The 14,826-nt window shown below is 42.2% G+C and overlaps 1 protein-coding gene across 7 annotated transcripts in view; it reads left to right on the top strand.

The window, feature by feature from the left end:
- Positions 1 to 14,826, top strand: part of ALPK1 (alpha kinase 1) — a 113,390-nt gene that overhangs the window by 98,258 nt on the left and 306 nt on the right. For 6 of the 7 annotated variants that reach the window (XM_040237452.1, XM_040237450.1, XM_040237451.1 and 3 more), the window contains 8 exons: positions 659 to 735; positions 2,684 to 2,779; positions 4,529 to 4,633; positions 5,439 to 7,563; positions 8,867 to 9,020; positions 12,251 to 12,413; positions 12,797 to 12,983; positions 14,637 to 14,779. In XM_040237452.1, coding sequence (XP_040093386.1) covers positions 659 to 735; positions 2,684 to 2,779; positions 4,529 to 4,633; positions 5,439 to 7,563; positions 8,867 to 9,020; positions 12,251 to 12,413; positions 12,797 to 12,983; positions 14,637 to 14,779 — 3,050 coding nt within the window. Of the gene's footprint in view, positions 1 to 658; positions 736 to 2,683; positions 2,780 to 4,528; positions 4,634 to 5,438; positions 7,564 to 8,866; positions 9,021 to 12,250; positions 12,414 to 12,796; positions 12,984 to 14,636; positions 14,780 to 14,826 lie in introns of those variants that run through there. The other variant, XM_040237455.1, reaches the window with a different exon arrangement.

Raw genomic sequence — 14,826 nt, 5'->3', positions numbered from 1 at the left:
GATAACTTACCCATTTGTTCCTCGGAGAGTATTTCTGAGTTTTACTAGCAAAGCTTGCTGCTAAGTCACTTCAGTCATATCCGACTCTGTGCGACCCCATAGACGGCAGCCCACCAGGCTCCCCCGTCCCTGGGATTCTCCAGGCAAGAACACTGGAGTGGGTTGCCATTTCCTTCTCCAGTGCATGAAAGTGAAACGTGAAAGTGAAGTCGCTCAGTCGTGTCCGACTCTTAGCGACCCCATGGACTGCAGCCTACCAGGCTCCTCCATCCATGGGATTAGGGTGCCATTGAGGACCTTAATTGTATTTTAAAATGCAAACTAATGTATTTGAAAATTTTAAACAGAAGATGGTAATTGTTGTCTTGAAAATAATGGAGATAATCATTTATATATTAATATATTTCATATGTACACATGTGATATGTAATATTTCTTACTGTTTCCCTGTGAAAGAGAAAAATTATCTGTATTAAACCAACCGGAAAAGCAGGTTGTTGTTTTTCTAGCAGGGTGCTATCTGCTCATTGCTGTCAATCTAGTCTAGTTGTAAATTTTCTTACAAAATGCAAAATCATCTTTCTGTATTAGTTTTTAAAAGTATTTTCTGACACAAGAGCACAGATACTAGCAATTTGTCCTGTCTCCTTTTTTGCAGGGATGTGGTATGAAGCAGCAGAGTTAATATGGGCCTCAATCATGGGATACCTGACACTTCCTCAGCCAGATAAAAAGGTTGTTTGTCTCGTATTTATTTTCTCATTTCCTATATTTGCCTTTGGAAAGTTATTACCTTATGGCACAATTGAGTTTATCATTTATCAGTTTTATTATCTATATTTTTGTTGATTCGTCTGGTTTATTGACTGCCAAAGCCTTTGACTGTGTGAATTTTCCACAGCAAACTGTGTAAAATTCTGAAAGAGATGGGAATACCAGACCACCTGACCTGCCTCCTGAGAAATCTGTTTGCAGGTCAAGAAGCAACAGTTAGAACTGGACATGGGACAACAGACTGGTTCCAAATAGGAAAAGGAATACGTCAAGGCTGTATATTGTCACCCTACTTATTTAACTTCTCTGCAGAGTACATCATGAGAAACGCTGGGCTGGATGAAGCACAAGCTGGAATCAAGATTGCCGGGAGAAATATCAATAACCTCAAATATGCAGATGACACCACCCTTATGGCAGAAAGCAAAGAACTAAAGAGCCTCTTGATGAAAGTGAAAGAGGAGAGTGAAAAAATTGGCTTAAAATTCAACATTCAGAAAACGAAGATCATGGCATCCAGTCCCATCATTTCATGGCAAATAGATGGGGAAACAGTGGAAACAGTGACAGACTTTATTTTCTTGGGCTCCAAAGTCACTGCAGATGGTGACTGCAGCCATGAAATTAAAAGTCGCTTACTCCTTGGAAGAAAAGCTATGACCAACCTAGACAACATATTAAAAAGCAGAGATGTTACTTTGCCAACAAAGGTCCATCTAGTCAGAGCTATGGTTTTTCCAGTACTCATGTATGGATGTAGGAGTTGGATTATAAAGAAAGCTGAGTGCCAAAGAATTGATGCTTTTGAACTGTGGTGTTGGAGAAGACTCTTGAGAGTCCCTTGGACAGCAAGGAGATCCAACCAGTCCATCCTGAAGGAGATCAGTCCTGGGTGTTTATTGGAAGGACTGATGCTGAAGCTGAGACTCCAATACTTTGGCCACTTGTTGCAAAGGACTGACTCATTGGAAAAGACCCTGATGCTGGGAAAGATTGAAGGCAGGAGGAGAAGGGGACGACAGAGGATGAGATGGTTGGATGGCATCACCAACTCAATGAACTTGAGTTTGAGTAAACTCCAGGAGTTGGTGATGGACAGGGAAGCCTGGTGTGCTGCAGTCCATGGGGTCGCAAAGAGTCAGACATGACTGAGCACAAGCATGAATGAATGAACAATAGGACCAGAAACATTTAAAAACTCCCTCTCTGTCTTGCTCATCCTTACTCACAACTAGACTCCTGGCATGTATTTAGTGTTTCTCTATATATTTGCAACTATATTTGTATATTTATTTCTACTGATCCATTTATTTCTGCTGGTATTGATTTTATTATATATTTAGCCTTTACCTCATTCCATAGCAAAGTTGGTTTGGCTCAATTGCATTCTGTAAAATCATTCTCCTTTGGTTAAGTGGGAAAAGACCTCAGCCATTTACATAGCATCTTTATTTGAGAAATTGAGAAGCAACATTAGCTTTCCTTGATGTACTCATCCTCTGTAACTGTGAGAACATTCTCCTCGTTAACTGAAGCTTTGAGTTATACATTTCCCTGAACTGTGTTAGCAACACTGCTGCCTACAATCCTTTTAACAACAGAAATGGAGTTGGGGGTGGGAATTCTTGCTTGGGTCAGTTCTGTATACCTAGCGTTGTGGACAAGTTCATGTCGACGATCGAGCAAAGCCCTGCTAAGAAATAGCTGAGTTTACATTATGCCCATTCCTCAGGATGTGATAATCTTTCAAGCCCAGTGACATCCAGTCAAGAAGTATCCTCAGAGTCATAATAACAAATGATAATAATAAGCAATGGTTCATACGGAGGGCCAATCGTTGACTTTGGGACTTGAGAGCAAGAATTGACTGTAAGTTCCTCACCTGTGTTTTGTTTGTATTTCCTTACAGGGCATTTCCACATCACTAGGTATATTGGCAGACATCTTCGTCTCCATGAGCAAGAAAGATTATGAAAAGTTTAAAAGCAATCCTGACATTAACCTGGTAATCATCACTCGGCAAAACTACAGTGCCGAGTCGCATCACCTACAAAACTGTCAGTGTTATTCTTGGTTCGTTCTCTCTCCAAGAGTCAGGGAGAGTATCTCCCTGTATCTCCCCTCACAGTATCTCACAGCATCTCCCCTCTTTAAGTAATGTGAACGAGCCTGAGGAACAGTTCCTATGCTGTCCCATTTGGCTGTATTCCCCCAGCACCAGACCTACAGAGGTACTAGGGGAAAAAAAGAATGAATGAATGAAATCAAAGTGATAAATGCTTTGAACCCCATGATTTCCTTTCAGATTATCACAAAATTCAGTTTCTACACTTGAACTCTCTCAATGACAAAGTAAAAGGGTAATAACTTTAAGACTTTAATTACAGTCTGTTCACATCAGGGCATCAGTTGCTTGTCCAGGCTCCTATCTGTAATAGTCATGATCATAAATATTTATTTATTGTTTTATAACTCACATACATATGTATGTGAGCCACACACACCACATCTACCTAGGCATAAGGTAGAGCAGAATGTGTCACTCTCACTTTAGAGGAAGTGAGGAGGTCTAGAGAAACTAGGTAACCTCCGCAACCTGCACAGTCAGTAAGAATGAGAACTGGGAGCAGAAGCCAGATCTCTCACCAGTTCAGAGCATTGCACAGACATGGACTGCTTTCCTGCACTGCACTCAAATGGACATGTTAATAGTATCATCAACATTGCCTTTTTTCAAATACCAAAACTACAATAGTAACTATACTCAGTACTAATTAGTGCAGCATAAGAACACATATCAGGGAAGGCAATGGCAACCCACTCTAGTATACTTGCCTGGAGAATCCCAGGGACGGGGGAGCCTGGTAGGCTGCCATCTATGGGGTCGCACAGAGTCGGACACAACTGAAGTGACTTAGCAGCAGCAGCAGCAGCAGCAGCAAGAATACATATAGCTTGCTGCTTGTACTCTGAATCTTAGCAAAATGTTGCTTTTGCCATCAGACAGACCAAAACACAGGGAAGGGGTTATGTTCCTTGTCCAGTGAAGTTATCTCTGAGGATTGTTTAAAATTGCACTGCCCTCCTGCCTTGGACCTCCTTGACCTCTTCTTACTGTATTTTTCTCTGGAACATTTATTGCCGTCTCAAATATTACACACTTTACTTATTTTGTGTGTTTTTGATCCCCTCCCCTTAATAGAAAATAAGTTCATTGCAGGCTCACTGTCTCCTCTCTCCTTCGTGGCTAGAACAGAGCTTGGCACATGGGAATACTCAATACATATTTCTGGAATAAATGAATGAATCTTGTTTGCTATGAAATTGTACATTAAAGCCTTCTTTGCCAAGAACAATGCATAAATCATTAGTGAATCTGACTGCAAAACGCTCAGAGTTCTGTGAACAGAATGCCGCATGACCCTTTGAAGAAACTAGTCTGAATTACTTTGCGTGGGCAGGCAAACTACGAATGTTGGCAGGTGTGAGGCTGTCTCTGTGGTGCGAGTTGGGGATGGATGGTGTATGGGTGTGGGGGAAAGGATGGTCAATGTCCAGGAGTCTTTACCCACTTACTCTTTCTTGGCACTGTTCTGAAATGGTTGTGGTGAGGAGTAGGGCACCCCTCAGAATCTTGAAAGAAAAGCAAAGGAATTTTATAGCCTGTCTTTTGCTAATGGGTAAATAATTGTCAACAGTATACCCTTGGCCTCTTGTTTTCTCACAATACACTTGGACTCCTGTTCCCTCGCAGCGCTTGCTGAAGGAGTTTGACCACCACTTGCTGTCAGCCGCTGAAGCCTGCAAGCTGGCGGCTGCCTTCAGCCCCTACACGCCCCTCTTCGTGCTCACGGCTATGGTAAGCAGGGCATAGCCCGTCCTTGCTCCTCTCCCCAGTGACAGACATCACCGGGGGAGGGAAGAGTCGCACCTTAAGATAGGATTTGTGTGCATCACTAGGTAATTGTGAGCGGACTTCCTGTATGTAGAGGTCAGATCAGTCAGAGTAGTGACATCCTGCTGATGGGGAGCTAAGTTACTGCAGCCAGGGGATATGATGTTATCTGCTGTAGAACAAGGGTTCCCAAGCATGTCAGAATCACCTAAAAGCCCTTTCAAAATACATATTCTTGGGCTCTACCCTAAATCCACTACATGTAAAGGCCTGGGATTCTTACCCAGAAATCATCCATTATGGAATACCTCCCAGGTGATCCAAATATCCAGAGGGATTTGGAAGCCACAAGTCTATTGTTTTGACCATCAATAAACAAATTATGTGTTTGTATATAACAAAATTATTATGTCCGTGTCCCATGTATAGACTCTTGTTTGCTGAAAATAACATTAGCAACAATGACAGCGATTTTATCATCTTTGATCAAAAGCATCAGGGCTACAGTAGGATGGAAGCTAAAGCTAATTTCTTACCCCTTCGTGCCAACCAATCACATATGTCCTAGTCCCTTCTCCTGAGGCATCAAAAAGACCACAGTTCCTTGACTCAATGTTTATGTATTTTTATTAGAATATCCATGGCACATGTTTTTTTTTTTTAAAAAAATACTATTTCTAATGACTAACCTCCAGGAATGAAAACTTTTCCCTGATTCACTTCCAGTTTCTAATTCAGCGTTTGATTTTGTATCTGGTATTTTCCTCAGAATATCCGTGGCACATGCCTCTTGTCATATAGTAGTTCTAAGGACTGTCCTCCAGGAATGAAAAATTCATATCTAAGTGAAGCCAAAGAAGCCTTTGAAATTGGCCTCCTCACCAAGAAACGTGATGAACCAGTTATGGGAAAACAGGAGCTCCATAGTCTTCTTAAAGCTGCTTTTGGTCTCACCACTGTGCACCAAAGACTCTATGGGGAGATGGGGACCATCCGAACAGCAAGTCAGCTCTGTAGTGAAGCTATGGGAAAGCTGTATACTTTCAGCAATTCCTCCAGAAGTCAGGAGAGAGAAGCTGTCTCTCAGGAAATCATGTCTGTTATCACCTGGGTGAAGGAACAATTACAAGTTCAAAGCTTCGCAAATTTAGATGACAAGTCTTACGTTCCAGAGGGATTCAGGCGTGGGTCAGAGAAGCCCATCTTACTTGGGCAAGTGGATTTCCCAAAAATCCTTGGAGCCTATTCACAGCACCACACTTCAGTGTGTGAAATATTTGAAAGCACATGTGGAAACAACAGAAATAAACAGAAAGGTATGAAAACAGGAGTCTGTATCACGGATCTAAAAACAGAAACCAAAAACACAGATACCGTGAGTGCCACGGAGGACAAAGCACATTTTGAAAAAGGCATGGTAATATCTTCCTCCCGAATGGCGATGAACAGTCAGGAGAAACTCAGGAGGGCGGGAAGGAGAAACTGGGCCAGTTCTGACGCGTTTCGAGTCTCGGTGGATGAAGATGTGGAGACCGAAGCTGAGTCAACAGACCACAGCAGTCGTGGGGGAGCTGTCCTGAACAAGTCTCTGAGTGACAGCCCGAGCTCCAGTTCTTGGAGCAAGTTATCAGGGTACCAGTCTTCTACAAGCTGGGAGGAAGTGAATTATCATGTTGATGATATGTCCGCAGGAAGAGAGCTGAGCAAGGAGGAGCATCTCGTGGACACGCAGTGTTCCACCGCCCTGTCAGATGAGCAGGAGGTGAATGGGGCGAGCAGAGCTGAGCACCCACTGTCTTCAGAGCTGCATGGTCTCTCTCTCCAGGTGCCCAGGGATGACAGTTTAGAGTCTTCTCAATGTCAGCTGCACGAGTCCATGCCCTTGGCAACCTTCCCACCTCATAGCACAACAGACATTTCATCGGCCTCTGGTGGAGGGTGGTTTAAAGGAGGCATGGAGGAAGTTGGAAATGTGGGGTCCAGAAATACTTCTGCTCATTCCAGACCCTCATTTTGTTCTGCTTCTTGGACTTCTGATTCTGGTTGGCCTAAGAACGTGGCCACATACCCTTCCATCCAAGAAGAAGAAACCTTTGAAACAATTGATGAGTTTCGAGATATCAACGGTGATGCCAAGGACGAGGATGAAGAAGAGAAGAGAGGAGAAATCAAAGGAGGCACAGGTCCTCCATTTAAAGATAGCCCCTGCTGGGTTGACCCAGAAGGAAAAATAGCAGAAAGAGCAGAAGATGTTCCCGTAGATTTCCACTCAGTCGTGGACGAGTCTCTGGACAAAAGTTCCATGGTAACATGTAACTCTTACACTCCTCATTGGCTTGTTCAAAACCCTAACTCAGGAAAAAATGGTTGCTCAGTCAAAGAGCAGGGCATTGACCCTGATGCCTCCACGGTGGGTGAGGAGAACCCACTGCTGGGCAGTGCAGATGTCCACACCACGAGCACACGTGGCTCCCCTAGATCGTGCACTTGGAAGCAGCCGCACATTCAGGGAGCCCAGATCCCCAGTTCCTCAGTAAGCAGTAAGACTTCCAACCCTGTCCTCAGTGAGGACCTCACTACCACGGAGGAAGCAAATGAACCTGGAAACCTGCTAAACTGCAGCCAGAACTCCAGCTTATCCTCACCTTGGTGGCTAAAATCACCAGCAATCTCCAGTGGTTCTTCTGAGGGAGAAAATCCATGGTCTTTTCTGAATTCCAGTGGAAGTTCTTTTGTTTCATTGCCAGGAATGACAAAGCAGGAGATCCTTGAGGCCCGCACCCTGCAGCCTGATGACTTTGAAAAACTCTTGGCAGGGGTGAGGCATGATTGGCTGTTCCAGAGACTGGAGCATACAGGTGTTTTTAAATCCAGCCAACTCCACGGAGCACATAGTAAGTACACCCTTTCAGGAAGCATCTCTGTATGTCGAGGGCCCTCTGACGTTTCTGTTCTGTGGATCACTTAAAGCTCGTGAAAGGTATAGACAGCTGTGATGCTTTGTGAGTACACAGGGAAAGATGTAGTTCGGGGGCTTTCTTCACTCTGTGATGGACTCTAAAGGTTGCAAAGAATAGAGGCTCACTCAAGCTGCCTCATACATTGGAGATTTGCTACATAGGCAGTAAGGGAGGATCTTACAGACCGTGGGAGCAGTCATCAGTCAGGGTTTGAAACAGCTCTGGATGCCGTGTATACTCAGTATCTATCTCCTCTGTTGATTCTCATTGCCACAGCTGGTTTTTCTCTGTTTCCCATTCAAAACTCCAAGGAATGGAGTTTGACCTAGTTACACATCATCCTTCTAGTAGGCACTCGTCATGTTCACACCTTTGCTGAGTGGTTTCTTGCCAAGCTCTGCATTGATCACGTGCATTTAGCAGCTGCTTCCTGCCTCAGGAACAGCACAAGGAAGCCTGAGCTGGGGCCACCCAGCAGTCAGTGTGTCTAACACAGCTTAGAAGTGGTGGAGAAGCTGGGGAGAAGACAAAAGAAGGTTCTTCTCTTAGCCGAGAGGATCACATTGTAATATCCTCCAAGGTACTGAAGAATTATTTGAATGAGGAAAAAACTATTGCAATATGCCTTTCAGAGGAAAGGCATTTTTTTTCCTCTTTTTCTTTTTCAGTTGAGTTTTCATCTTTGTACAGTAGCTATATTTTCTCAGTAATTCCTGGAGTTTCCCAACTTAAAATATGTAAGAGAAAATCAGGTTGAACTTTCATATGTAATCTAGGATCCCTGGAGTTGCCAGGAACTTTTGGAGTAAAATTATTCAGCTTATTTCTATCTATGTGATCTCACATAGGTAGCAGCCTCTTTTATTTGAGATTCCCAGATAATCAGAAGAAGTTTATTCACATGTCACTTGTTCTAAGATGGTCTCTGGGCTTTTGCCTTTTATTTTTCACTACTTTCATACAGAAGCTCTGGCCTTAATACCTTGCCATCACAAACAAGAGATTTTGTGAATCAAAGGCAATTTTCATTGTAATTTCTCAAACTTTGCCTTTTTATTGTACTTCACTAACGTTTTAGTAATAATCATAGAACAGGATAAAATTTGAGAACATATATTAAAAAGTTGAACATGTCAAATGAACACAGATTGGTACCTGTGTTACAATTCATCTTATCTGTGAACTGCAAGATCTTTTTGAAAAATAAGGTCAGTATTCATCTTATCTTTTATTCAAGGTGCTCTTTTGTTAAAATATTCCAAGAAATCTGAACTGTGGACAGCTCAAGAAACTGTTGTATATTTGGGGGCCTACCTACATGTGACAAAGAAAGGCAGACAAAGAAATGCATTTTGGGTACATCATCTTCATCAAGAAGAAACTCTGGGCAGGTATTGCTTGAAAACATATATAATAATGTATAATGGCTTGATTTGTCCCTTCTGTTAAGTAATTGTTTATGAGACTATAAAAAGGCTGGGAAAAGTGGCTAAATGTTTTCTAATTCAGCTCCTTTTCCTCTTCCTCATTAGCTAATTAATAACAGTTACCATGGATGTTGGATGGCATCACCGATTCAACAGACATGAACTTGGGCAAACTCCAGGAGATGGTGAGGGACAGGGAGGCCTAGTGTGCTGTAGTCCGTGGGGTCACAAAGAGTCGGGCATGACTCAACTGGGCAACAACCACCATAGATAGAGAACCCACATTATGTCAGCCATTGGGCTGGATGTTTTATGTACATGATTTTAAACCCCTTGGAGAACATTAACCCCATGGTACAGATAAGAAAAATAGTTTCTTGCCATCTGACAAGTCAGAGAGTCTTGAACACTCTCATTGAAAATGCTGGCAAAAAAGGCTAGTTAAACCATGCAAGCCACACTTCTGATTAAATGAGTGAGCCGGGAAGAAGCAGCACAAAACTCCTCTGAGGCCCGTAATGAAACATATTCGGGGATATAAGTGAATGCTGAATCCTTAAGACACTTCTCTTTAGAGGTTTTGGGCAGGGGTGGGATGAAGGAGCAACTAGTGATAAAAGTTACACATGAAAGGGATTGAGTGGAGAGACCACTGATGTAAAGCATTGACTCAGGAATGGCTATATCCTCAAAAACAATAACAAAGGTTAATTTTAAAAATGCCATGTCACTGAAGCAAATAACCTAGAAAGATTTTTTGCATGGCCTTAATTCTTGATGACAACTTTAAGCAAAAACTCACCTGCCAATTAGCAATCACAGGTGGTCCTCATTTGGTATAAGGCCTAATTTTATACCATATGTATGTTTTAAAGACCCTATGGAGCAAGACTTTTAAAGTAGACCTTGCTCTTTTCCCAAAACCAAAAATTATAAGAAATAAATAGGAAGAGAAAAAAAGAGAGAAATGGGGAAATTCTTAAATAGTAGAAATACATTTCTTGAAAAGGATGTTGATAATAATAACAATAGTAAACATGTAAATTTCATGTGCCAGGCCCCTGTTTTAAGTCATTTATGTACTAACTTAATCAATACTCACAAAACCCGATGAGGTAGGCACTATTGTTATCCCCATCTTACAGATGAGGAACCTGAGACACAGAGATGTTAAGAAATCTCCCCAAGTTCGCACATCAAAGTGGTGGAGCCAGGTGATACAAGTATAATTGTGGCCCCCCCCACCCCAAATTCAAGTTGAAGTTGTAACCCTAAGTAACTTAGACTGTGATCTTATTTGGAAATGATGTCACTGCAGATGTAATTAATTAAGATGAGATCAAACTGGAGTAGGGTAGGCCCAGAATCCACTATGACTGGTATCCTTATAAAAGAGAGGAAATTTGGAGATAGACACCCTCAGGGAGGATGCATGTGAAAATTGTAGCTACATGGCCACCAAGCCAGAACCATCTGGAAAAGTTGACAGTCTGGAAAAGCTCCTTCTCTTGCCTCTTCAGAGGGATCATGACTCTGCTGACACCTTGACCTTGGACTTGTAGACTCTAGAACTATGAGGAATCAATTTCTGTTTCTTAAGCCACCCAGTTTGGGCACTTTGTTACAGCAGTCTTAAGCAACTAACACACCAGGATACGTGACAGGAGGATCTGAGATGGGATATAAAAGAGAGAAGAAGAGACATGGAAGATGGAACAAGAGGGTCTAACATACATCTGATCAGAAAAAGATAACAGAACAAATCGGAAAGAATTATTGTTTTAATAAATCATTTCTGATAGTTTTCCAAAATGCCCAAATATATTAATCTTCAAATACAGGAATCACAGTGAATTCTGGGTAGTATAAAAAGTGTTGTACATATATTAGGTGATGATAGAAAGCAAGTATTTGTAGAGATGAAGTAATCACAAAAGGAAGCGGGAGAGGAAGGCTTCTGATTGATCTGTTGACCTGTATAAGGTCATGTTGCAGGCAGTGAAAGATCTGGTTCCAGAGTCCATGCATTTTCCAGTATCCTGGCTGGCTTTCTTGACTTACCCACATCTGGTGAACTGTTACAACAAGTGGACACTTTCTCGTATAAGGAGAAAATAAATTGGTATCACCCCTGGGTCGATGTATTCATCAGGGTTCTCCAGAAATGCAAAACCAATAAGATGTGTGTGTGTGTGTGTGTATGCTGTGCTGTACTTAGTCACTCAGTTGTGTCCAACTCTTTGTGACTCCATAGACTACAACCAAGCTCCTCTGTCCATGGGGATTCTCCAAGCAAGAATACTGGAGTGGGTTGCCATACCCTCCTCCAGAGGATCTTCCCAACCCAGGGATTGAACCTAGGTCTCCCACATTTCAGGCAGTTTCTTTACCATCTGAGCCACCAGGGAAGCCCAAGAATACTGGAGTGGGTAACCTATCCCTTCTCCAGGGGATCTTCATGACCCAGGAATCTAACCGGGGTCTCCTGCATTGCAGAAGGATTCTTTACCAGCTGAGCTACCAGAGAAGCCCATGTGTGTGTGTGTGTGTGTGTGTGTGTACAGAGATTTATTATTAGGAGTTGACTCACATAATTATGGATGCTCTCAAGTTTCAGCATCTACTGTTGACTGGATATTCAGGAGAGCTGACGATATATAGTTCCAGCCCAAATACCAGCGGGATTGAGGCCCAGGAGGAGATGATGTTTCAGTTCAAGTCCAAAAGCAGGAAAAGACCAGTGTCCCGGATCAGAGGCAGTCAGCAAGAAGAATGCTCTCTTACTTGAAATAAGCTCAGCCTTCTGTTCCATTTGGCCCTTCAGTTGATTGGCTGAAGCTCACCCACACTAGGGAGGGCAATCTTCTTTACTCAGTTTACTGATGTAAATGTTAGACTCATCCAAAACACCCTCACAGAAACACTGTGAATAGTGTTTGACCAAATATTTGGGCACCCCGTGGTCAAATCGAGATGACACATAAACTTAACCATCAGGCAGCTAGTATGAATTGTGTGCCATTGTTCAGGTAGCTCTTACAAAATTATCTGAGTCATGAGATAAGATAGTATCAACTAAGATAGAAAAAAAGTAACATCTTTCAAGATTTTTGCATCTCTCTCTTAGTCTCTTTTCTCTTACTCTAGAGTAGGATCACTTTGCATCTCTTTCTGTGGCTTTTCTGCATTCACAGATACGTTGGGAAAGAATATAAGGAGCAAAAGGGGCTCTGGCACCACTTCACTGATGTGGAGAGGCAGATGACCGCACAGCACTACGTGACGGAATTTAACAAGAGACTTTACGAGCAGAAGATTCACACGCAGATATTCTACATACCAGCCTCAGTATTGCTGGTAAGAATGAAATCAGGGGCATGATTAAACAGGTCTAGGAATATATTTGGGGGCTTCCCAGGTGGCACAGTGGTAAAGAATCCACCTGCCAATGCAGGAGACTTGGGTGTGATTCCTGGGTCGGGAAGATCCCCTGGAGAAGGAAATGGCAGCCCACTGCAGTATTCTTGCCTGGAGAATCCCATGGACAGAGGAGTCTGGTGGGCTGAAGTCCATGGTCGCAAAAGAGTTGGACATGACTTAGCGAGAGAACAACAACAGTGCTCCTAAGTAGCAAAGCCTGAGTTCAAAGGCTGAGATCTACTGACCTCAAAGTGAGATCTACTGACCTCGAAACCCACGGCTTTCACCATTGTTGTACATCTCCTGTTTCTATTTTTCAGATTTTAGAAGGCAAGACAATAAAAGGATGTGTCAGTGTGGAACCTTACATGCTAGGGGAATTTGTAAAATTATCAAATAACACAAAAGTGGTGAAAACAGAATACAAAGCCACAGAATACGGCTTGGCTTATGGCCACTTTTCTTATGAATTTTCCAATCATAGAGATGTTGTGGTTGATTTACAAGGTATGTGAAACTGGAAATTATTTTTTGTCTTAGGATTATTTATATGTTAATGTGAGGTTTTATAACTAGTGCTTCCCTGATGGCTCAGACAGTAAAGCGTCTGCCTGCAATGCAGGAGACCCGGGTTCAATTCCCTGGTCGGGAAGTTCCCCTGGAGAAGGCAATGGCACTCCACTCCAGCACTCTTGCCTGGAAAATCCCATGGACGGAGGAGCCTGATAGGCTGCAGTCCATGGGGTCGCAAAGAGTCGGACATGACTGAGCGACTTCACTTTCTTTCTTTCTTTTGCTAGTCATCATTTAATAGGTTGCTTAGTGCACAGGCTGCTGCTGCTGCTGCTGCTGAGTCGCTTCAGTCATGTCCGACTCTGTGCGACCCCATAGACGACAGCCCACCAGGCTCCCCCGTCCCTGGGATTCTCCAGGCAGTGCACAGGCTACTATTTGGAATTAATCAGTCTTGCTGTATATAGCAAATGACGGATAGGAAAATTTTCTAAAGCTTCCCCAAGTGTCTGAGGGCATCAGAGAATCAGTGAGAAGATCTGGCTCACATTTTGTTGGGCTTAATTCTAGAGCAAATCCATAACAGTTTTCTTTTTTAATTTTACTCCAGTGGATTTGGGTGATGCAGGTTTCTTAGGATTGTGTGCTTTAGTATGTCAAAGTCTTCCCACACTTTCTTTGCTCTAGCCCTTTACCTTCACTACAGGTGTGATATTGGGTTTCATAAGTGGGATCATTATGGAACAGCAAGCTGTATACCTAAATCTAGCTTCCTTTAAAATCTGCATTAATACGTAAATTTTGTTTCAATTTGGTATTTTATCTAACAGAATTATTAGCCATCATTCTGTACTTTATTTAAATGATAAATGAGTTTTGTTATGATTATTTCTAATAATAATCCTCCAAGATGTTTCTATCCCCCATCCACCACATTTATCATCACTCTGTACTATGTATTTTGCTTACTTATATCATTTATTGATCTTCACAAGAATGTGATACTGAGTACAGAGATTTTTTTACTAACTTGTTCACAAAACACAACAGTGTTTTGTACAGTGTGCACACTCAATAAATATTTGTTAAATGAACAGAGGAATGTATGAATTGATGAGTAAGGCATTAAAGAAACTTCTGAATCATGAAAGAAAAATATTCAGTGTGATTTAATAATTATACTAAGTGCATGCTATTGCTAATTCCTTGAAAATTGGTTGTCTGGGCATGTCATATTTGACAAATTTAATTACCCAGTATTCAATTTTTCTTAGACCAATAATTGGAATATGCCACACCAGATCCCTTAGCAGAAATTTATTATTCATCAACCATAGGGCTTCCCTTGTGGCTCAGCTGGTAAAGAATCTGCCTGCAATGCGGGAGACCTGGGTCCAATCCCTGAGTTGGGAAGATCCCCTGGAGAAGAGAAAGGCTACCCACTCCAGTATTCTGGCCTGGAGAATTCCATGGACTGTGTAGCCCATGGAGTTGCAAAGTGTTGGACACAACTAAGCGGCTTTCACACAATAGGATGACCAAGTTACCAAATGTCTATTTCAGTGTATGTATATTATATTTTTTCTGAAACACTTTGCTGAAATTTATAGAGGATTTAATTCTCAGGTATATTTGTTTCTTTTTTAGGTTGGGTGACTGGTAATGGAAAAGGGCTCATCTACCTCACAGATCCACAGATTCACTCAGTTGATCAGAAAGATGTCACTACCAATTTTGGAAAGAAAGGAATTTTCTACTTCTTTAATAACCAGCATGTGGAATGTAATGAAATATGCCATCGTCTTTCTTTGACAAGACCTTCGATTGAGAAACCAAA

Source organism: Oryx dammah, unplaced genomic scaffold (genome assembly GCF_014754425.2).
Source record: "Oryx dammah isolate SB20612 unplaced genomic scaffold, SCBI_Odam_1.1 HiC_scaffold_3, whole genome shotgun sequence".
NCBI lineage: Eukaryota > Metazoa > Chordata > Mammalia > Artiodactyla > Bovidae > Oryx > Oryx dammah.
This window is presented reverse-complemented; position numbering and strand designations above follow the sequence as displayed.